The sequence below is a fragment of the Equus quagga genome, chromosome 4 (assembly GCF_021613505.1).
Source record: "Equus quagga isolate Etosha38 chromosome 4, UCLA_HA_Equagga_1.0, whole genome shotgun sequence".
NCBI lineage: Eukaryota > Metazoa > Chordata > Mammalia > Perissodactyla > Equidae > Equus > Equus quagga.
In genome coordinates this window covers 140,174,747-140,198,293 of record NC_060270.1, presented here as the reverse complement: position 1 = coordinate 140,198,293, position 23,547 = coordinate 140,174,747, and the positions used below count along the sequence as shown (strand labels likewise).

At 43.4% G+C, this 23,547-nt stretch overlaps 1 protein-coding gene and 1 long non-coding RNA gene across 6 annotated transcripts in view; one reads left to right on the top strand and one right to left on the bottom strand.

Annotated features, from left to right (window-relative positions):
• Window positions 1-21,886, top strand: part of INO80D (INO80 complex subunit D) — a 64,621-nt gene extending 42,735 nt beyond the window's left edge. For all 5 annotated transcript variants that reach the window (XM_046657694.1, XM_046657690.1, XM_046657691.1 and 2 more), the window contains 5 exons: window positions 5,065-5,174; window positions 7,073-7,206; window positions 12,503-12,720; window positions 13,856-14,013; window positions 15,128-21,886. In XM_046657694.1, the coding sequence (XP_046513650.1) occupies window positions 5,065-5,174; window positions 7,073-7,206; window positions 12,503-12,720; window positions 13,856-14,013; window positions 15,128-16,290 (1,783 nt within the window). In that variant the 3' untranslated portion in view covers window positions 16,291-21,886. The remainder of the gene's footprint in view (window positions 1-5,064; window positions 5,175-7,072; window positions 7,207-12,502; window positions 12,721-13,855; window positions 14,014-15,127) is intronic.
• A 153-nt stretch (window positions 21,887-22,039) lies between these two features.
• Window positions 22,040-23,547, bottom strand: part of LOC124237745 (uncharacterized) — a 4,758-nt gene continuing 3,250 nt past the window's right edge. The window contains exon 2 of the long non-coding RNA XR_006888109.1: window positions 22,040-23,514. This is a non-coding gene — a long non-coding RNA (uncharacterized LOC124237745). The remainder of the gene's footprint in view (window positions 23,515-23,547) is intronic.

The following is a 23,547-nucleotide window of genomic DNA, read 5'->3' as shown; positions in this document are numbered from 1 at the left end:
CTGGGGGGTGCTGGAGACAGGTGCGCTGGGGGATGCCGGAGGCGGGCAGTTCAGCCGAAGTGCTTAGGGTGGCATTGTGGTTTGTTGCTCAGATAAAGTTCCACACGGGTGTTGAAATGATACTGCCATTAACTGACAGTAAAATGAAAGTGCTACTGTAATGTTGCTGGAGTTTGATTAGAATTTATTCAGTAAAGGAAGAAAATGTTACCTGTCTTTAAAAAAAGCAAGACTTAGATCTTTCATGTTATTTCAAAGTACTGTTTGTGTTTTGTTTTTACTACAAAAGTATTTCACATTTTTTACTTACAATATTTTAAAATTTTCTTTCCAGTGCATTTTTCCACATATTATATGTTCAAAATATCTTATTACATTAGATTTCTTTGGGGGAAAAATCCCTTTGTTTATAGTGTAGATACTTATTGTGAAAATTTTGAAAAATATAGAAAAAAGAAGGGGAAAATCTCAATAATATCACCATTCACAAAACAGAATGAGCACTATGAACATTTTGATTCTTTTTCCTTCTAATCTATTTCTCTGTGTGGCATGTGTGTATATGTATGTGTACAGATGAAATCTGCATTGAGCCGTGTGTTTGTATTAAAAAGCAAAATTAAGATCATGCTGTTTTTCCTATTTCCTGCTTTTTTCCATTTAACGCTGAATTATGACCATTTTCTCATGATATTCTTTAAAACATGACTTTTAATGGCTTGATAATATGGATGTCAATCCTTAGACTTTATATTTTATTTATGTATTTAAGTGTAACTGGATCTATCCTCTTTAGGAGTATGTGTCCAGTTTTTTTCTTGTAAAAAATATATCATAGCCATTCCCCTCTGTTCTCAAGGATTGTTTTGAAAACATGATTTATATTGTTTACATAATATTTTATTGAATGAAAATCTATATATTGGAAATGTAGAGTTATTTGCTATTTTGATGAAATACAGTGTATTACCATTTGGGAAGTCTATCCAGGTGGTAAAAATGTAAATCAAGTCATAATTATATTACGTTTTGAACCTTTGGAAATACTAGCTTAATTGAATTGAAAATTTCCAGAGCGTTTTATTTAGGGAAATAATTTTCAAATTTAGAGGGTTTAGTTCTGTATTGAGTTTATTTTTTCACAGTTTTTACGTATTAGTTTTTTAGATGGCCTTGGATGTGTAACATTTTTAGGAGTTTATATACCTAAATCTTGGCAGTGGTTGTCTAGGTGACGGGATTATTGACAAATTAAAGTTAAAAAATGTAGTCTATATCTTCTAGTGTTTCTGTAGTGACCAGAAGTCACTTGAAGAAAAAGGGTTTAAAAAACAGAAAACTAAAAAATAACCTTTGCTTTGTAGCTGTTGATCATATTTCTTACATCCGTATGTAGTATTTGAAATTTCATTTTAGTTTTGTATATTTTCATTATATTTGCTATAAGAAAGTAGCCTAGTTTTCAATCACGTATCTCAAAAAGATACTATGCCCTGGAGAGTTTTCTGCTTCTTGGCATAGAGTTGTTTGAAACTGTGTATGTATCTCATATACCTGCATAATGACGGCAGCCTGCAGTATTTCCCCTCACTCTTAGAGCTCCCAGTCCTCAGTAGGGAGGGACTGTCTGTGCTAGAACGTTCCTTAGGTGGTAGTTGACTGACTTAGAGATTGACTTTCCCAGGGAAACATTCCTGGGTTCCTGGACTGTGTTAGGTCTCCTGTTATACATGCTTGTTGTGCTCTGTACTCTGCTTCCTTGTAGGATTTTATGCTCACATTAATGTCCATCTGGGAGGCTGGACAATAGTTTCCATGAGAGCAGGAACAGTGTGCATTTTGTTCTTAAATCTCCAGTATTGAGGAATGGAATTGGATAAGGGAAGAGATGGCTCTCCTCTGTTTGTTGAAAGAATTCCCTCCGTTTGACATAGGTTTTAAAATAATGATATCTAACGTTTATATTATATAATGCTTTTAAGTATATAATTTCTGCAGAAACTTTAGTTTCGTCCAGCCTGAAGCAGTGTGTATGCAGAGCACTGTATACGTTGAGTCTAGTATAGTTTTATGACCTTGTCAAAGATGTAAGAGATGATACTATGGGTTTGGGACAATTTGGTATTTGTGTAGAAAACTATCTGTTTATGATTTGTGATTTATTTATGATTATGTGGTTATGTGATTAGAATATTATGATTTTGTGATTATGATTTATTTATGAAGGCAAAATCAGCCCCTTCCTTTTCAGAACATCTCCCAAACCACCTTTAGTGACGTTTTAAAAAAAATTTCGTGAGTAAGTTACAAAACAAACACCAAGAAGAACTCTGTTACGGTTCTCAGATGTATCCGATGTCATTTGGTTGTGTCTCCCACAGTTAGTAAAAAGCGTGCTGCCCACTGCCTCACTGATAGTCACCGAGGTGTGCCGCACTCATTCCCGGCCATTGGCAGCCTACTCCTTTGCATTGTGTTTTAGGTTCATAGAAATCAGCTGTCAGTTGGATAATGCCCTCTATCTGCTTGATGTTTTTGCTATCAAAGACTAATTCCACAAAAGACATTTAAAAAGTTGCATTAAATATTTTAGAAATTAAAACTTTAATGGCTACCTTCTAATAGGTATCCTTTAAAATGTAGTTTGGATATAAACTGAATAACATTGAAGTATTTTTTTTTTTAATTTTTTTAAAGATTTTATTTATTTTTTATTTTTATTTTTTTCTCCCCAAAGCCCCCCAGCACATAGTTATATATTTCAGTTGTGAGTCCTTCCAGTTGTGGCATGTGGGACGCCGCCTCAGCATGGCCTGATGAGCGGTGCCATGTCCACGCCCAGGATCCGAACCAGCGAAACCCGGGGCCGCCGCAGCAGAGTGTGTGCACTTAACTACTCGGCCACGGGCCTGGCCCCTAAAGTATTTTTTTATCTAATAACTTTGTCATATTTATTGGTGAATATGTGGAATAAACCATTGAAATAGTTTGAAGTATATAAACCCTCATCCTGGTATCTTATAGCCCACAATCCTACAGAGACTAGTCATTTGTGTGGAAACTTCAGTGTTAACAGGGGCTCTGACAGAGCTTTCAAAAGGGAAGCCTGTGGAAGATGTTTTCATCTTAATACATCAATACACTTTGGTAATTCTTCCTTGGTTTTGTTGGGATTATCTGCATAATAAAGTATATCTAACATCACATCAGGCATTTTTACCTTAAATTATCCATAGGGATATTGAAATTCTGACTTTGAGTTTATTTTAAGAGAGAGATTGGTGAGTTGAAACATACTAGTGATGTAGAAACAAAATACCAGTGGTTTCCTGTGAAGTCCGGGATGAAGGGCTGGGGAGAATGTGCTGTACACTAGCCCTGGTAGATGGCTGAGCACATTATTAGTGTTCAACAGAATTATCCATTCAGGATAGAGCACTGCCTTCTATTTAAATCTAGGGCGAGAGAGTTTGGGCTTAGCTTCTTTATTTGAAACTCTCTCTCGGTTTTCCAGGGCTAAAGTTAATGACCCTTTCCCCACTCTGGTGACTATGCTGAACCTTGCAGAACTCTTCACTAAAGCAGCTTCTGTGGCAGCACCTGATTATCTGTCTGCACTTACTGTTTATATGGAAGTTAAAATAGAAGGGGTCTTTTATTTAGATGTTCTGTAAATTCATTTATAATTTATATTCTGTATGACCTTGTCTAATTAATGTAAGTCATTCCATTGAAATACTTAGAAAGATACTAGAAATAAACAACTCAAAGGATTTTTTGTTTCTAATGTGTGCCCTGTGACTCCGTGCACGAAGTAGACTCTTTCCCATACTCAGACACACGTAAAGCCTAGTGTTTCTGATGCTTTATAGCACACAGAGAGGAGGATAGTTTTTGTGCCTCTAAGAATTTAAATATTGCTTATTTTTATTTTTTTATGTCCGCATAAAAATATGGCCACGAACTTTTAGGATGAGTACTTGCTCCAGAGGGCGTGGGAGCTCGCACGTCGGGACGAGCTCCAGCTTTCTATTCCTTGATTTTTTTGGAACTATGTCAATGCATTGCCTAGTCATAAAATTTAAAAATAAAATATGTAAATATTAAGTGTATGAAGTGGAGATAGCATTTAATGAAAGATGGAGTCAAAAAGAAGTTAAAAAAAAAAGTCCAAAGTGGGTGCAGTTTGGAAGATGACAGCAAAACAGCCTTTTCTGGGTATCAGTGTCCCCTTCCTCATGAGTCAGGTGAAGGTTCTGCAGGTTCCCTGCTCAGCAGCAGACACAGCCAAAATCTACTGGTAGTGATGATGACAGCGGCGACCGCTGACCTGGACTGTTGGCTGTGGACCACAGCGTCTCCTGCATGCGACGGGTGTTTGGATGCGCTGTCTTCCGGTGCATCCCCGACAGCTAAAGGCACTCTTCTCTCACGTCACAGGGCAGGAAGTGGAGGCTGAGGCGCTGGCTGGCCCAGGGTCACACAGCTGGGAGGGCTAGAGATGAGAGTCAGAGCCGGGCCTGACTGATCTTCTCAAGTCATCGTCACTTTTCTCTGCTGCCTCTTTATGAAGTAAAAGGAACCAAAGTAACACTCTTTAAAAAAAACTCAATAGAGCCAGCCCTCATGGCCTAATGGCTAAAGTTCGGCGTGCTCTGCTTTGTCGGCCTGGGTGAGATTCCCGGGCTCGGGACCACACCGCCCATCTGTGGTAGCAGCTTACATAGAAGAAGTAGAACAACTTACAGCTAGGGTGTGCAGCCATGCACTGGGGCTTTGGGGAGGAAAAAGGAGATTGGAAGGGGGTGTTAGCTCGGGGCAAATCTTTCCCTGCAAAAAAAAAGAAAAAAACTAGATAGATATAGTCAACTGATTCTAATGTAGTTGTTTGTTCTGTCAGTAGACTGCGGAAATATTGGAACAGGTCATTGTAACTCATATTTACATTCATTTAATGAATGTAGGTAGGTGAAATGTTGGTGTTACATTGTGGTAACATGTTGAAAACTTGCCCTGGACTCTTAAAGCGTTTTTTAAAAATTAATTTGTCTTTTTCTTTTTTAGCATAAGCCGGACCAAGTTGAGGGAGATGGAGCCAGGCGTGTGCAGTGGAAGCGTGAAGGGTGAACCGTGCCCTCACAGAGCCCTCCCGTTCACCAGACATTGTTTCCAGCGTATCCTCTTCGCTTAATCCGTGTGCACCGAGAAGCCTTGATTCGTTTGGGGCTGTGTATTTCATTCCTAAGCCGAGTGAATGACTTTGAAATCATAGCTGTTTACTTAATGTTTAAAATAATTTTCATGTAACTTCTAATTTTCAATGATGACTTCTGAATAATTCTTTTCTGCTTATCTCATTGCAATTCTTTATTCAAGAATCACATTAAAATAAGCAAAACTGACAGCAGTAGCAGGTTCTTCTAGGGGCTGTCAATTAAATTTTGTTAACAGAATTCTCTTCCTTCTAGTGTTTCTAGGTGGTTTGTAAGAAGCAACTATAACACTCATTGATGGAAAAGTCAGACGTTCTTCAGACTGTTTAGTCCTCCGGGAAAGCTGCGTGGTTCACAGGGCTCCTCGTGCTGTGGGAAGGATTTGCTGTTGTGTTGAGCACAGCGCTGATTTGAAACAAATGGAAGATTAACCTCTCTGACTACTAGGAAAGAAGCTTCCCGAAGACAGAATATACTTGAGGAAAACCCATGTTCAGGAGCTTCAGGCTTGTTAGGAAATCTTACTACTCTCACTTTTATTAAACATTTAAAATTGAGTAGCATTTAAAAATTCATATAGTCGCGATTACTCTTCTTTACTATTTGTTTGACTTTTGCCCTCCTTTTTGCTCTTAGGGTTGCATTTTCATAACTTTTTCAGGAGCAGTTTCTGTGCAGGGAAAGCCTTTATAAATAGCCTTAGCCATCAGAGCATAAACGAAAAGAGAAAGTCACCCCCCGAGTGGGGAGAAAGTAAATGGTGTGGGAATGTGCATAGTGGCTGAGCGTCTGGATGTGAAACAGCGTTGATGCTGTGAAGCTGACGTTCCAGTGGTAATAGTGTAATTTTGATTTTAAGGTAATTTTTCATAAGTTATAAGTTTGAGTTTGGTGTTGGAAATGTGAAATGAAAAGTCCCAATCTGCATAAATGAGTTTTTGGTAATTATATCTTTATTATTTTTCTTTTTTTTAAAGGCAGGTTTTTTGTTTTTTTTTTTTAATATTTTTTTCCTTTTTCTCCCCAAAGCCCCCCAGTACATAGTTGTATATTCTTCGCTGTGTGTCCTTCTAGTTGTGGCATATGGGACGCTGCCTCAGCGTGGTTTGATGAGCAGTGCCATGTCCACGCCCAGGATTCGAACCAACGAAACACTGGGCCGCCTGCAGCGGAGCGTGCAAACTTAACCACTTGGCCATGGGGCCAGCCCCTATTATTTTTCTGGATGAGTATCATATGCAGAAGTTTTCCTTAAAGGAAGTTAGGGTTATTTTTAACCATTATAGTGCAACTTTTAGGAGTTTAGTGTGTTGAGACAGAAATGACCCTGCTTCTCCAAATAACAGTCGTCAGAATGGCCATGAGGTAGACTTGTGTTAGGAGCCCATTAGCAAAACAGACTCCTTCAGAGGTGTCTTCTCATGAATAAGGAGGATAAATTCAACTGTTAACCGTTTTCTGGTATCATAGTTGGGTTGCTTCTTTAGCTTTTATGGATAAGAAAATGTATACTTCCTAGACTAAGTAAAGGAGGAAGCAAATGTTATACAAAAATTTTGAGAGTTTCAGTGTTCTGTTTTGTTTTTTTTTTTGAGGAAGATTAGCCCTGCGCTAACTACTGCTAATCCTCCTCTTTTTGCTGAGGAAGACTGTCCCTGAGCTAACATCCTTACCCATCTTCCTCTACTTTATCTGTGGGACGTCACCATGGCATGGCTTGATAAGCGGTGCCATGTCCACACCCGGGATCCGAACCAGAGAACCCCGGGCCACCGAGAAACGGAACATGTGAACTTAACTGCTGCACCACTGGGCCGGCCCCCACTTTCAATGTATTTTATCCCTAACCTAAAAACCAGATATCCTCTTGAACCGCTCGCAGCAGCTCTTCTCAAGTTGCACGGCCAAGTTTGCGGACGGACAGCAGTGCTCGGTGCCCGTGTTCGACATTACACACCAGACACCTCTGTGTGAGGAACATGCCAAAAAAATGGTGAGTGCACATGTTCTGCTCTGCGACAGAGGCTTTCAGACTCGCGGCCGCCGTCCAGCGGGAGGCACACTGTGAGTGTATGTTAACCGCCGCAGCAAGTGCTATGAGACAGCACTTTTAGTACCTAATATTTTCTAGTCTGTTCTGTTTTATGAAAAAAAATGCTGGTCATGACCCGTTGGATTAATTTCATATCCTCATTAGAAAACAAAACAACACACTGTTGTAGAAGGCTCGTAGCAGGAGCTTAGGTGCAGGTATTTTGTTATCTACCCCTGTTCTGCACCTCGCTTCTCCTTAAGATACATCTTCTTATGCGTAGCAGATTCTCCCAGTTCTTTCTTTGCCCCATTTCTTTACATTTTTGCTTTTTTATATACAGTTCTATGAATGTCTTGAACAGTTGATAAAATTTGGCCCAAAGCCAAACTTTTGTGTAATTCTATTGAACTTCATTACTGCTTTTGTTAATGCTGGTATCATAAACCCTAATTAATTCAGAATAATTTGGAGAAGAGACAAGTCTGAATTAGTGAACTTATCTGAATTATGTAATCATTTAAAATAAGTGCATTTTTATCGTTTTACCCATCAGACACTTATTGAGTTCTTCTGCCATTTGCAAGGTATTCTGCAAGGTATATGTACTAAAAAGTTGAGTAAGAAAATTCTTGCCCTCTCTAAGCAGTCTACAGTTTTCAGGGTTCATCAGCGAGCCGAGTGGCCCTTGGACCAGGACTTAGTCCAAGGTTGGGACCCTGGCCTTGCCGCTAGCTAAACGTGCAAAAGACCAGTGCTGCATCCTCTCTGGACCTCAGGGTCCAGGCGTTTAGGTCCCTGGCCTCTTCACTCCCAAGAACCTCTTTTGTTTTTCAATTTCTTTTATAGACATATTTTGAAAATTTGTATGGTAAACTACATATACAAATGTTGAGTAGTTATTTACTTTCCCATTTTAATTTAATAAAAACATTTAAAATATAGACATTTTTGTTAGTTTATTCAGGTTTTGTCATGGTTAAGGAGTGATTTCTGTGTGTCTTTCGACCACTTCTGCAGCCCTTCACAGATGATTTCACAGACCCTTGTTAATATGGGCGCTTCACACCACGGCAGTAGATGATCCCGGTTGTATATTGTGGTTTTAAAGTTACAGCATTCCAGCACACTTCTAAGAAGACAAGGAAAATACTGCTAACTAGGGAGGCTGTACTGCAGGCTCTGCTTTCCTGATTGAAGGAGTGAGGCTTTGATGGTATAACAACAATTAGTATGTGAATGCTTTTAAAGAATTGAAAGCAGTTTATTCTCTTCAGCTGATTAAATAAATATTCCTACTTAGACAAATTCAGCTAGACAAACATAAGGTTGAATTAGTATAATAAGATTAGTCATAAAATATGTATTTTATATGAGAGTACAAAATAAAAAGATAATATAAAGTAATATTAGTCCGGTTTGTAAAAGATATTTAAGATACCAAATTTTGAAAATGGTTTTCTCTCTGCAAGCAGTTTGAGCTATTTTTGTTTTAAGTTAAAAATTACGTAAGAGGACAGCAGACGCTTGTCCCTCGTCAGTCCCTGGGAGAGACTGACACTGGGCGACGAGACCCTGCAGATGTCTTGGTTCCACGTTCCATCTGCATCTTGAATCCAGACCCATTTCCATGACTTTCTTGCTTCCATCCTGGCCTTGGCTGCCGTGTCTTTGCTGGATTGTTGTCATCGTCTCCTCATTGGTCTCCCTGCTCCTTGCCAGGCCTCCCACCCCAGATCTGTTGTTCACGTGGCGGCCAGAGTGGGCCGTGTGGCCCTCTTCCTCCGAACTTATGTAATGGGCTCTTTTGGCAGACAGTTCTGTGAGTTTTGACCGTGCGTGAGCATGTACCGCCACCACGATCGGGAGGTGGGACGGCTCCATCACCCCCAGAACTCTCTGTGCCACCCCTTTATATCAACCCTGTCTTCTGTCTCCACTGATCTGTGTCTGTCCCTGTACTTTTGCATGTTGCAGAATGTCTTATAAATGGATTGTCCAGTATGTCGCCTTTAGAGCAGGCCTTCTAGAATACACATCTGATCAGAACCTTCCAGCGGCTTTCTGTCACGTCTAGGACCAAGTCCAGAGTCGTTCCCACGGCCTGCAAGGTGCTTCCTCATCAGGCCCTGGCAGCCCTGCAGCCTCGCGTCTCGCCCCCCTCCCCTCTGGAGGCCCAGCAGCACGGGCTTCTGGCTGTCCTGGCACACTGGGAGGATGCTCCCACCCTCGGGGGCTTCGCCCTTGCTTTTCTCTTTTCCTAGAATGTTTTTTCCCCAGATTTCCACCTGCCTCAGGCCTTCAGTTCATTCAGGTTTCTGATCAGATGTCACTTCCTTAAAGAAGTCCCCCACCTCCCCTGTCCGGTGTCACTTTCTGTCCTCAGAGTCTCCCTTATTTCCCCTGACGCTTGTATCTGCCTGAACTTCCATCACTGATGAGTTAGTTTGTCGTCTGTATCCCTCTCCTGGAACGTCAGCTTCTCAGAGGCAGCACATTTTGGTTCACTGCTGTCTCCCCAGTGCTTAGAACAGAGATGCTCAGTCAGGAATTGTTGAGTGATCCGTGGCTGGGAGGGGTGGAGGTTCGGAACCAGACGCGGCCACTGCTTAGGACGGGCAGCGGTGGAGCAAGCTTCTGCTGCAGGAAGCCCAGGTGCGAGACAGAGCCTGGAGCTCAGCAGGGATGAGACAGCAGACAGGAAGTCAGCGTGTGCAGCGTCCCGACATGGACGCGGGTGAGACAGTGAGAAGGCTGGGCTGAAAAGTGCTTGTCAGTGGTGTCAGTGGCCGAGCAGTTGCGTTGGGATAGCCTCCAGGGCACAGGGCTCTCACCCTCTGGAGGAGCTCCCTAGGGACCTGAGCAAGGCGGGGCCTCCGTCGCAGGCGTCCTGTGAGTACCTGGCGCTTTCCCAGTATCTGCCAGGTGTGAGGCGTAAGCTTAGGAGAATTAGACACAAGCCTGGAACCAGATGGGTGGCACTGGGAGTCTTCCAAGTGGGACTTGGTGTCTTGGGCTGCAGCTCTCTCACTCCTCCTGCCTGAGATCCCCCCGTCCCAGAGGGATGGCCTGGCATGGGCGCCAGCACTCTGGTGGGGTGTCATTGCCCGGTCAGTATTTGGTGAATTAAATAGTGGACATGATAAAAGTAGACCTTGAGTGTTGAGCCCAAAAAGAGCTGGAGAGGCTGGGAAGCAGCATCCTCTTCTGTTGTTGTTTAAAAATTTGTGCATTTGTGGCTTGAGTCTGTGGTTGTGTTTGGATTCAAGTATTTGGCTGGAATTAAACTTCTTTTAGATTTCCTGAATTTATGCTTTAATTTTATGCTTTCTTGTTTTGAGTTTGTTTAATGCTAGTGACAGTCATTAGTCTTCAGATACTATTGTCTACGTTCTTTTTATGTTTTCAGTTATAAGAGTTATTACTGAATTCATCAGGTCAAAGGTGACATCATTTGTAAAAACCACTCTTGTTTTGTATACCACCAAGAAAGAAAAGCTGCATAGTGCATTTCTTGTCACTTACAATTTTTGTTTTATACTTATCAAAATACTTCCTTAGACAGACTTAGACATAGATTTTTATCTTATATATCGCCCCTCTTTTCAGCTATGTTACTTGACGTGTGAAAGGCCATGTTTTCTACGTACGTTAACTAACACAGCTTTGTCTACTTTGTGGTTATTGTCCTTTCTCATTTGGTTGTTGCTTTGCAAAAAAAAAAAAAAATTGTGGTCAGTTCTTCAATAATGAGTGTTTGCTTTGCTAATAGCAGTTTTATGCCCTGCAGCTCGTTGTGCCTTTCTGCATACACGGCAGTTTTTCCTCTACATGCAAAACCAACAGTGCACGCGCCTTAATTCAAACGATGGCAGTACAAAGAGCCGTGACCAGCCTTGAGCGTGTGCAGGCAGTGCCAGCTATAATGACCGTCGCCTGGCCCACCACAGTTACAGGGTGCCATTATTGTAAAATGCCCCCCAATTGCGGAGGTAGTAAACTGTGCGTCTTGGAATTGAGGCAATGCGGTATGCAGGTTTAAGGGTACCAGCTGAAGACAGCTAGTTAACGGTCCACCTCTCCTTCTTCTTCGCTGGTATCTCCTCTGCCTGCCCCTCACTGGAGCCGTTTTATAAAGCTGTGTCCCCATAGTCCTCTGTCTTCACCTTGTCTCCCTGGCCCAGGGAAATTACTAGAAGGCCTTACGCTGTGTCATGATTTCCAAGGGCACAGCTCCGTCCCTTTCTTTACTCCTGAGCACCAGATAGTTTTCTCCCACCTCCCTGGACATCTGCATACCTCAGACTGTGTGTGAGCCAAACTGCATTTTTTAGCTTTTCTTCTGAATCTGTTTATTCTGCTGTGTTCTCTGTCCCAACTAATGGTGTCATCATCTCATAATCGCCCAAACCAGGAACCCTAGAGACATTTGAGAGTCATATTCCCTTCATCCATGCCACGTCCAAAGAGCTGTCTGATCTTGAGGATCCTCTTGACTGGCCCGCTCACTTCGCTCCCACCATTTCTCCTGGATCGGCCGTGGAGGAGCCCTCTGATTGGAACTGTTGCCTCCACCCAGCTCCTCTTCTGTCTGTCCCTTGTGAAACATTTGTCAAGTCCTGTTACTCTGCTCATCATGAATCATTCCCCATAGCCTACAAAGTCAGAAGGTCAGAATGCTCACTAGGGTGTTCAGTCACGGGGGACCCGGTCCCGGCTTCTTCCTGCCGACTCCTCCGTCTCGCCCTCCATTACAGCCCGTGCACCTGTCACACCCGGCGACTTGTTCTTCTTTCTGTCTTGTTTCCATTAGCCTAGAGCCACCTTCCCCCGACCCCAGGAGTTAAAGTCCTACTTGTCCTTTAATCCCCCAAACTAAAAATCACTGATTTTCGTCTTGTGCACCCATAGAAGGTGTTTATGCTATCATTGGGGTTTTCTCCGTACTTATTGATGTATCCTTGTGTTCGTGTTTTCCCCATGGGAGAGTCAGTCCTTTGAGAGTGCAAATTAAATTTTACTCATTTTGTTATACAACAGCGCCTATCACAGCGTCTTTACATGTGGGGTGAACTATATGTATGTATTGAGTTGATTTGAATTAAATAAAAAATGAATTTGTTATTCCTGTAATTATTGTTATACGTAGTTTTAGGCATATAGTATGTTTTAGGCTTTATATAAAATATTTAAAGATATAAGTGTTTTTTTAGATAGCTGATCTCAGCTTTAAAATACCCGTCTGTTCATTCCACAGGATAATTTCCTGAGAGGAGACAGCTCCCGTAAAGTTCAGCACCAGCAGCAGAGGAAACCCAGGAAAAAAACCAAGCCTCCTGCACTTACCAAAAAACACAAGAAGAAGAGAAGGCGTGGACCCCGTCGACCCCAGAAGCCCATCCCCCCCGCGGTGCCCCAGGGGAACCTCAGCATGCCCGCCAGCGTCTCACTGCCAGTGGCGGCCGCGCAGATCCGGTCAGTGGTGTGCTTACGGTCATTGCCATGTCTGGCTGTGCTCAGGGCATCGAGCTTTGTGTATTTTCCTGGGGCCAGAACGAGCCCGCAGGAGCCGTTTGGTGTGTCAGCCTAGACTTGGTAGATTTCTGTAGCTTTTATCAGGTGTCTGGGTTAGATATGAAATAAAGCTTTTGCTTATAATGGAGCAGATGCTGAAATTGAGAATTTCATATAAGAAACAGGAACTTCACGTATGTTCCGTCAGAAATCCGATGCAGTTTAATTTCGGCAGGGGTAGGTATTTTGACCAGATAAATGAGGTTTCTGTTTCGCTAAATATTTGTTTTATCTGTTTATTTCATCTTTTTAGATTATTATTTGGCCAGATTGGAAATTCTAAAAAGTATTAAGACACACTTGATACACCAAATTGTAGTTCATTCTACTAATTCAAAGTAAGAGTATTGTCTTGAAATGGTTGTCTTCTCTTCATACATGGGTAGAGTTTGCAGAAACGTGTGACTGCGTACTCTGAGGTCTGTCTTTCTGCTTTCAAATTTCCTTCTGTGAAAGTGGGGAAAGAGACATTTGGAGTTGGTATTTCCCATTTTTGAGTTTGACAAATAGGTATTGGTGATGTTAGTGTGGAGGTAAGAGGAGAGTCACAATCTTGTCTTGGGAATGTTGGTGTGGAGGTGAGAGCAGAGTGACCATTGTGTGTTGAATGTTGTGTGGAGGTGAGAGCAGGGTGACCATCGTGTGTTGGACGTTGTGTGGGGGTGAGAGCAGAGTGACTGTCGTGTGTTGGATGTTGTGTGGAGGTGAGAGCAGGGTGACCATCGTGTGTTGGACGTTGTGTGGAGGTGAGAGCAGGGTGACCCTTGTGTTGGACATTGTGTGGAGGTGAGAGCAGGGTGACCGTCGTGTGTTGGACGTTGTGTGGAGGTGAGAGCAGGGTGACCGTTGTGTTGGATGTTGTGTGGAGGTGAGAGCAGGGTGACCATCGTGTGGTGGACGTTGTGTGGAGGTGAGAGCAGGGTGACCGTCGTGTGTTGGATGTTGTGTGGAGGTGAGAGCAGGGTGACCGTCGTGTGTTGGATGTTGTGTGGAGGTGAGAGCAGGGTGGTGGGGCCGCCCATGTCCTCTCTCCCAGGAGCCCGTCCACACCGGAGCTGAGTGCTGATGAGTTGCCGGATGACATTGCCAACGAGATCACTGACATTCCACATGACTTGGAGTTGAACCAGGAGGACTTTTCAGACGTCCTGCCACGGCTGCCTGATGACTTACAAGACTTTGATTTTTTTGAAGGTATGGTCAGCATTTTGACGCAAGGAAACTAGGTTTTAAAATGAGCTTTTAAAGAGGGAAATAGTTTCTTTGCGATGTGTTTGAAGTGTTCGTGCTCGCATGTGACGTCTTCCGCTGTGGGTAGAAAGTCTGACCCTCTGGACCCCCCTTTCAGAGGGGAGTGTGGGCGATTTGTGAACCACAGTAGAGGCCCAGGGGGTCCATGGTCTGGCAGCTAGGTTTGTCATGTCTTCCTTCCACATGAGCATTTTACCTTAGTTTTGAACAAAGGCATTTGAACCTTGAGTTTCTGGAAGCCTTGAACTTTTCCTCGTTGCGATCCGCCCTGTTCTTCAGGTGAGATGCACTTTCCCACGATGGTTTCCCTCGTCCCCCCAGTTCTCTGGAGCGCTCAGGGGAGATGTGTGGCCTCCTAGGATGTTCCTTTCACCATTAAAAACTGGGTCGTATTGTGGTGATTAATCAAGTCCCAATAATAGGTTTTTTACATTTGAAGTGAAATCAGTGAAGGCTCATGGACTTCCATTTTATGAAAATTAGTTAGAAATGGGAGAAGAATGAGAGGGAACCGTTACAAAGTGATGAAAAGCATCTTGACAGATTCCCACAAAATGAGCCACATGGGTGTTACGCCGAAGCGCACGTGGGTGTTCTCGTGCTGGTCTCCCGCAGCTGCCTCCAGCCGGGGCAGCCACGGGCCGAGCTGGACTCCTGCGCAGCCTGGTCTCCGCATGCCCTGCCAGGAGGTGTTTCCTGGCTGAGGACTTTAGTGTCACTTTGCGTAAAGAGGTGCGTGTGGTCGAGCAGTCAGTGTGAGTTTGAACTGGTAACTGTTAGCATCCCTCAGAATTTAACATTTGGCAAAGAAGGGCTTTGAGAGAGCCGTAAATCAACCGCGGGTGTGATGCACGCTCGGGGCAGCTTGGCTGTCAGACCTGTCCTGCACATTGACATTTCACTTTTTCCTTCCAGTCGCATCCCTGGGAACTCTCTTTTCAGCAGGCCTCTCTCTAAGAGAACGTTGTTAAAAATAATTCTGACACGTGCTTTTTGTGGTGTGGGGCAGGGGCACGCTCTGCTGATCTGCTGATCCTCGGTGGCTTTGTCTCCTCAGGAAAGAATGGGGACCTCCTCCCGACCACCGAGGAGGCCGAGGAGCTGGAACGGGCCTTGCAGGCTGTGACTTCCCTCGAGTGCCTGAGTACCATCGGGGTACTGACCCCGTCGGACGGCGTGCCGGTGCAGGAGCTGTCAGACCGAGGAATAGGGGTGTTCTCCACCGGCACCGCAGCGTCGGGCATTCCGTCCTTGAGCCGAGAGGTGAACGCGGACCTCGGGGAGCTGCTGAACGGGCGCATGGTCCACGATAACTTTTCCAGCCTCGAGCTGGATGAGAGCCTGCTGCGTTCGGCCTCCCTGTCTAACCCACCTACACCCCTGGCAGGGCAGGTCCAGGGGCAGTTCTCCGCCCCAGCCAGCGTCGGCCTTACTTCTGCCACTCTGATCAGCCAGAGTGCCCTCGGGGAGAGAGCCTTCCCAGGACAGTTTCCTGGACTCCATGACGGCAGCCATGCCTCCCAGAGGCCACATCCTGCCCAGCTGCTGAGCAAGGCAGATGACCTGATCACCTCACGACAGCAATACAGCAGTGACCGCTCACACTCCTCGCCCCCTGGAAGCCATTACGACAGCGAGCACGTGCCGTCGCCCTACAGCGACATCACCTCCCCCCACACGGCGTCTTACTCTGCTGATAACATGGCAGCTACCTTTCCAGCAGAGATGCCCATCATGGCGCAGCACCTGCTCCCAGCCCCACTCGAGGTGCCACTCGGAGGAGTCGCAAACCCCAGAACTCACTGGGGCAATCTCCCGGTCAACCTTGGAGACTCCTCTCCGTTCAGCAACCTTCTGGGCGCAGACGGCCACCTTCTCTCCACATCCCTGTCCACGCCGCCCACCACGTCGAGCTCAGAGGCCACCCAGCCTGCCTTCGCCACCGCGACCCCCAGCAGCTCCAGCGTGCTCCCGGGGCTGCCGCAGACCAGCTTCAGTGGCCTGGGGCCGTCCGCGGAGCTCGTGGCCTCCAGCTCCCCCAAGCAGCAGCTCCCCCAGTTCAGCGCAGCCTTCGGCCACCAGCTGAGTTCTCACAGTGGCATTCCCAAGGACCTGCAGCCCAGCCACAGCTCCATCGCCCCGCCCACAGGCTTCACAGTCACAGGTGCCACAGCGACGAGTACCAACAACGCGGCCTCGCCCTTTCCGTCCCCTAACTGAGCGCGTCTGCGTGTCCGCGGCCGGGGAGCCTGGCGTTTTCTATGTGTTTCCTCCTTATCCCCCGCCCCCTTTTCCTAAAGATGATTTTAAAAATCACAGACGGGGACTCGAGGGGACCCCTTCCAGCTCGCCCCGTGGCCTGCGGCGGACCTCGCTTCAGTGCTCGCAGCGCTCCGCGCCGGTGCTCGCCTCCCGCAGGCCCCGCCCCGGGCCCCCGCGGCTCGCACAGTGACTGCGCGGAACCCACGTCAGCAGCGAGTGCCACAAGCGGAAGATACCTCAGATTACCAGTGCCCTTTACTATTTCCTAGCATCCAGATCACTGCTTTCCGTTCTGTCCCCGGGTCTTCACAGGGGCGGTCCTGGATAGAGTGATCCCATTCCGAGCCCCGCGTAAGAGACCGCGGCCGGCGCCAGGGGCGGCCAGGCTGCCCGCACGCGCTGACACCACGGGAGGCCAGGATCCATTCCCAGCTGTGGTCATGTTTAGTCAAAGAGAAAAAGATTAGTCTTCTGGCTGCCTGTGCGCGCGCCCACACGTGTGTGTTTGCAGGGTCGGAAGCAGCTGTCCCATTGTTATTTTTTTCTAATGGGTGTGAGGCTCTTACTTCTCCTTTCCCACATCTCACAACCCTAATGAAGTCGGTCATTCTCTCCACTGAGTTAACAGGTTTCCTGAATGGAGAGGGTGGTGGTCTCTTTGTGCGAATAGCAAACCTCTTCTGCTGAGTTGGCCCAGAGCACGGGAAGCTGAGCACGGCAGTGCCTGGGGTGTGGTGAGGAGCTTGTCTGAAGCGGCTGCAGGGTTGCTGAGGTTGGGGGTCTGGTGGTCGTGTTGCCTTTTAGACATGCGTTTGTTTCTAAATCCCTCTCATGGAATACATTCACAGGATGTAACTAGAGAAGATATTTTGATGTGAAGTGCAGGATAGATCAGATAGATTTGGAAAGACGGGATCTGTGAACTCCTTGATCCATCTTTTGCTTTTGAATTTTTCATGTTTACAGTAGTGATTCTTTGGTAAGATTTGTAAAATGTTGAAGACGCTTGTAGGATCAGTGTACCAGTTGTGAAGTGATGTGTGATATCTGAAGGATGCACATTTTAAAGTTTCTTTCAAAGCAGAATATGGAAAGTAGATATAAATTTTACCCACCCTTTGGTACTTTTAAAATAATTAAGTCCTTAGGTTTAAGTTTTGGGAAATTTTTATGAAGTACCAGGATTTTAGGGTTTAAAAATCATCTTGGGTAGTTTAGTAAGTTGGTGACTATGAAATGATATGTGAGGTTTCTTTTACCTGCCTTCCCCCGCAGCCTCCCCCAGAAGGGTGGGACGAGATTTGAAAGGCATCTGTCCTCTGCTTTTGCTGGGAAGTTTCGCTGTCCCCGACATGCCATTGGCTATTTATACCTGAGTCGTCTAAGTTACATATATATATTTTAAAAGATGAGTAGAGAGAACATATCTATTAATGATGTGATATAATAATTCATTTGTCAGGGAATATTTGATCTTAATTCCTCTTCAGTAGGTAAAGATTTGGATGTATTTTCCTACTTTTGCTGTATGTGCTCTCTTTATGCCGTGCTAACTCTAACCAGCCCCTTCTTTTGAAAGCTTTTCTTTCTCTGCTTTTTAAAGGAATGATGGTGATCAGCAGGCATTATGCAGATTCCACGTGCCTGATTATGGAGGGGAAATGTCACGTGACTGTATGAAATCATTATATGCCCTATTTTGTATTTATTGAAGTTTCTTTTTCTGGGCCAAAAATATGTTTGTAATATATTTAGTTGTTTTTTTAATCATGATAATTGATTGGAAGATTTATTTTTAATAGCTTTGCCTCTTTTGCAGATTGAGAAATTTCTAAATTATAAATTATGTCACAAAGCAAAATTATATTTGGTATCATCATAAATTTCTATTCTGAATGGTGAGAACAGGTAATTTGAATATTTCTCACCTGTGAACCTATGTTAGTAAGCTTTTTTATTTTAATGTACTGTAATGAAATGATTATGAGTAGTTACCTCTGCTCAAAAGTGTCATTTAGTTTGCTAAACTCTTTTCACATCGCATTATAATCACCACTAGATAACAGCAATTCGATTTAGTCTCCATTGTGCACTAATTGAAGGTGGTAGCAGAGCAGTTCATTGGCTTTCTCGTCTGCCCTTTTTTGACAGCAAAGGGAAAGTCATGGGTAGTCGATTGGAACTTTTCTGGCTATTTGTCCCTCTTGGTAGCTGCTTAAAATTCTTCAGTTATCAAAACTGAGTCTGCAGTAAGTTGCACATTTCATTGTTTGCAATTTTCTGTTTTATGTGCATTGAAAAGCCCTTTTCTGCTTTCTAGTAAGGAGGCATGAAATGATCAGGAATGTTGCCAGTTACAGCTTCACACCAAAAACTTTGAGTAAATTCCTTTCTGTTTAGACGCCCACGAGGACAGCTGGAGAAAGGGCGCCTTAGACAGCACCAGCGTAGGTTTGAGGGTTAGCAGAAGACTCATTTTCCCTCTCATTTCATCCCCTGCAAAACGGATGTCCGAGCTTACAGTTTGCTTGGCTCTTGCTGTTCCTTGTGAGTCCCCTTTTGGAAGAGAAAGGAACATCTGTGAACCCAGAAATAGCTGTTATGTTTTTCTTTTAGCTAATGGAGCAATTCTAGTCTATTACTGGTAGGTTTGCTATTAATATGTAAAGAAAGAAATGAAATGTCTTTTATTCCAGAAATATGAAAATTAGCATCTTTTAAAATAGCACTTATGATATAATAAGGCAGTAGCAGAATCAAAAATGAATTTTATATAAGGTCCTAATTAGGTGAAAACCAGCTTTTATTCTAGTATTTAACTCATGAGAAATCATGGCAAAGAAGGTTCACTCTGTTTCTGCAGCTCTCTGGGACCATTTATACAGGCCAGTCGGATTATGTTAATGTGGTTTAATTTACAGGGTCTTGCGATTAACGGATACATTCTGTGCTCCGAGGATCTGAATTCTGTCCTAACGTGTGATGTTCACTAGTGTGATCTGTAGCGTCCCAAGGAAAGATGTGTTTTCTCTCCTTTTCTCTCTCTACACAATTATTAATATCATTTTAATTAAATTACTTAAGACGTTGTTTTTTCCTCTGTAAAAATGGCTTAGCAATTTGCACATCTGGGTCGGTTATGTAGCTAGTAAACAATTCACGATAATAAATAGCAATTACACTTAACCCACCAAGTGGCAGACTATGCAATGGGAAAATTCTCTGGTTATCTTCCCGTAGCTTTTAGGGCAAAGGATTACCTTCTCTAGGAACCCGCTATGTGAGCTAGAACTGCTTTCTCAGTGACTTCCTGAGCAGTTTCATGCTGGCAGGCAGTGTGCTGTGTCTAGTGGCACTCCATGAAGAGAGTTTTAATTTAATGAGAAGCAAATAGTAGATAGATATGGTTGGAAAATGGAATTTTTTTCTTTTCCTTAAAATTATCGTTAATGTCTTCAGTGGCTTAAGGCTAAAGAAAGCTAATACTTTATCTTTGCCAAATAATTATTTATAAGATCTATTTCTTAAATAAGCCCAATCTCTCAACTGCAAGTTAAGAATCATTTTCTGTGGCTAACACTAAAGCTTTCCTTATCAGAGCTCATTCTCAGTCTGTGATCACAATCCACAGAAGCAAAGACAGTTGTTTGATTTGGAAGGAAATGATGTCCGTGGTACACACGGGTGCACTCTCTGTATAGTATTCTTCTTATGTGAAAGAATTTGTATTTCTGTTGACCTGTACCATTCACTTTTACCAGCTGGCGCTAGAATCTGAGCATGTGTGTGTCCCTCCCACACTGTCAGTTCCTTGGTCCCTGCCTGCAGTCCTTCTGTGCCCCCGCATCACAGGGGTGGTGAGGGTTGGTGGCTGCATCAGCAAGGTTTGTGTGGGGCAGCTGCCTTTTCTCCAAGTAGGTTCGAAAGGTTGTTGTGAATTGGCATTGCAAAAAGATTCAGATATTAATAACACTAAACTAATTATTTAGTAGGTTTGAAATTCATTTAAAATGTTTTAGGCATCTAGTTTCTTCATCCTTCTTCTTTTTAGCCTTCTTTTAAATTCTATTTTTAATCTGGTATATATAGAAGAATATGATGGTCTTCTAAATAGTCAACAGAACTCTGCAGTTTATTGAGGCAATTTAAAGGATTCTTTGAAAGAAAAATAGTCATACTGAATAATCTTCATTTGTGTCTCTTTCATCACCAACACCTACATTGTTCCAAGGACTTTTTCCCAGCAAATATATTTACTAGGGGTGGAGGTAAGGGGTGGGAATATATATATGACAGAACATAGATTTTTTTCCTTTCTCTCAATACACTGAAAATCATTAAATCTTCACTGGCATTCTATAGAATGGTAAAACAATTTAATGACTTCTTAATATCTTGGACTTTATAAGCTTTCCAATATCATATTCTGGAGAGAACAAAATCCATGTTTAGTAGATTAAAGTAACATTGTAAATGCTGTCTTTCAAAAGATTTGTAATAAAATACAGTGAAGAACATATTTGGATATCTGTTAAGTGTATTCCCTTGACCAGTGAGTTAGGAAAGAAAACATAAACCCTAAATGAATTATTATGTCTCCTAATGACCGGTGTCATTAATTTGAAAATTGTGGGTCAGACTTAGCCTAATTTCTCAATAGCAAAGACTCTGCCCGCTCCAGCTGTCCTCTGTCAGCACTGTGACACAGAGCAGATGGAAGGAGATGTGGCCCTTCAGAGAGCAAAGGTGGTGGGACTGTCTTTGCCCTGGGTTCCCGAAGCTTGGGCTTCTGTGGCTGCTTGGAGTGGCAGAGGTTTTGGTGACGTCAGGTTTGGTCTGAGAAGCAATCTTGTAGGAGGAAACTTGTTCGACTCTTAGCAGGCTGTGTGGGGCAGCACAGCCTCCCCCTCTGTCCCTCAGCCCACCCCAGTACCGAAGTGTGCGCACGCGCACACACAACCAGTACTGGTCCTGGCCTAAGAGTAATAGAATCCTCTCCTTTCACTTGTTTCTTTGTTTCTGTTTCTTTTTTTGAGCTGGGGACCACTGAAGTGAGCTCTATCTGTACACACCCAAAGTTCCCCTTGGAAAAACTTTCAACATGCAGTGCGGAGCCCCGTGCTGCTAAAGGCCACACCAGTGCTCTGACTTGGGGGATAGTCTGATTTGCCCTGACGTGACTCCACCCTCCACCCGTTCAGGGATGGTTGGCTCCAGCGGACGAGTGTGGCAGTGATGGGGAGTTGGTGCTTGTGACGTGTCTGCGTCTGCGCGGAAGGGTCGGAGCAGTTCCTCCCGACAGTACCAGTTCTTTCCACTGTATAGTGTTGAGTATGTCTCAGGGATTCCTTGTGGAAATTAGGGCAGTTTTTAAAATAAGAAGATAGTTTTAAAAGAAACTAAAGGTGACTCATTGAAGAGAGCGCAAGAAAGAGAAAACACTTGGTTTCGTCGCCCGCGGTGTCTTGCATAGGACTCTTCCTTTCTCCTTCAGGCTCTCATCTCAGCTTCAGCGTACAGAACCCGTCCCGTCACGCACAGCTTTAAAACTTTTATTTAAAAATCTCCTTCCCCAGTGAGCTTTCAGAATACTTATTGTAGATTTTAAGAGAAAAGGTATATTAATTTATGCTATTAACATCACCTCATAAATTATAAGTTTTATACTAAAGCTGTATTGAGTGTAATGAATTATGTTGCCTATGTGTTTAATAACTAAAAAATTATATATGAGCTTTTTTTTTTTTTTTTTTTGGCAAAACAAACTAGCGGAGCACCTTCTTACACTGGACCGGCCGTGTCGAGGTGTACAACTGTCCTTTGCTACCTTGCAGGTGCATGAAATAAGAGGACATCCTGGGCCTGGAAACGTAGGACACCTTTAGACCATTTATTGCTTCTCGTAGGACTGCTGAGAATCAGTTTCTTTAGTCAGTGATCTGTGGTTTCCACTTAGGACGGCGAGAGCCTAGTTACAGGGTAAATAGAAATGCATAGATCAAGTGAGCTCCCGACTACTGCAGCTGGAATTGGTAAACTGAGTCTGTAAGACCTCTTTTGTTTCCTATGAATTTATCCTTTAATTTACAGTGTATCCTGTAGGTTGGGAAGTAAAATAGAGAAAATAATAAACCTAGATGTTCTCAGTGTCTCATTCAGGAACTTAATCCCTCCTCACTAAGGAATTCCCACTGTGACTTACAAATGTAATTAAACTGCTGGTGTGCGTGTATATGTCTGTCTTGTTACACACATGCAGAAATAGACATTGGGGCACGTGTGTGAGAGATGAATGTGTGCTTAGGTAAAGAGAGAGAGGTAACAGAATGTGTTGTAGAAATACAAGTTATTTAGTTGAGGGTATTGGAGTTATTTTCTCATTGTCTCTGTTGTATAAATACACCAAATTTTTCATTATGTTATCGTATGTTAAAAGGCTAGTTCTGATATCATGTGATTTTCTTTTAACCTTGTGGTTAACTTATATTATGCTGTGTTTTTAAAGTGGCATGAAAAACAGCAGGTTCTAAGACCAGCCTCTCGCCTTTGAGCATAAAAATGAGGGAGAGACAGACTCAGACGTGAGCTGTGTTTATCTGTTGGGGTGATGGGACCAGAGATCATTTGAACCTTTTTTTAATGTTAATAATAGATTTTTTCATATTCTGAGTTAGAAAATATTGTTGATCATCTTTTCTTGGTGAAGTTAAGAAAAGGATAGACCTTTTATAAAGAACGCCATTTTTGGACAAAGAGTCGGTGGGATCATTTCACCATGCGTATTTCAAAGCTGGGATGATTTCAGTTATTTCCAATAATTTTTAAAAAATTACTCAGTTGTGCTATTATTTATGAAGTTAGCATGGCCCCTTACCCCCCCCCCCCCCACCATGTTTTGGTTATAGGAAAAATTATGCTGCCCTTGACTTTTACCTGATTCGTATGGAATTTTTAAAAAAACATTCCTATACTTTGAATTTTGTCATTTTGCTATACATTCGTTACTGAAGTATCTGGTGGTCTGAAATAGCCAAAGCTAGAGTTGTTATTAAATGCTCCAGTCACATTTATTTTTAACATAAAAAAATCATGTACTTTGAAACACGTCAAAACAACTTCTGATAACACACCTGAATTTGTAGCTATCCCTGCAGCATCGTTCATCCTAGATACAGTCAGGACCTAGGAAAGCTTCTGATAACACACCTGAATTTG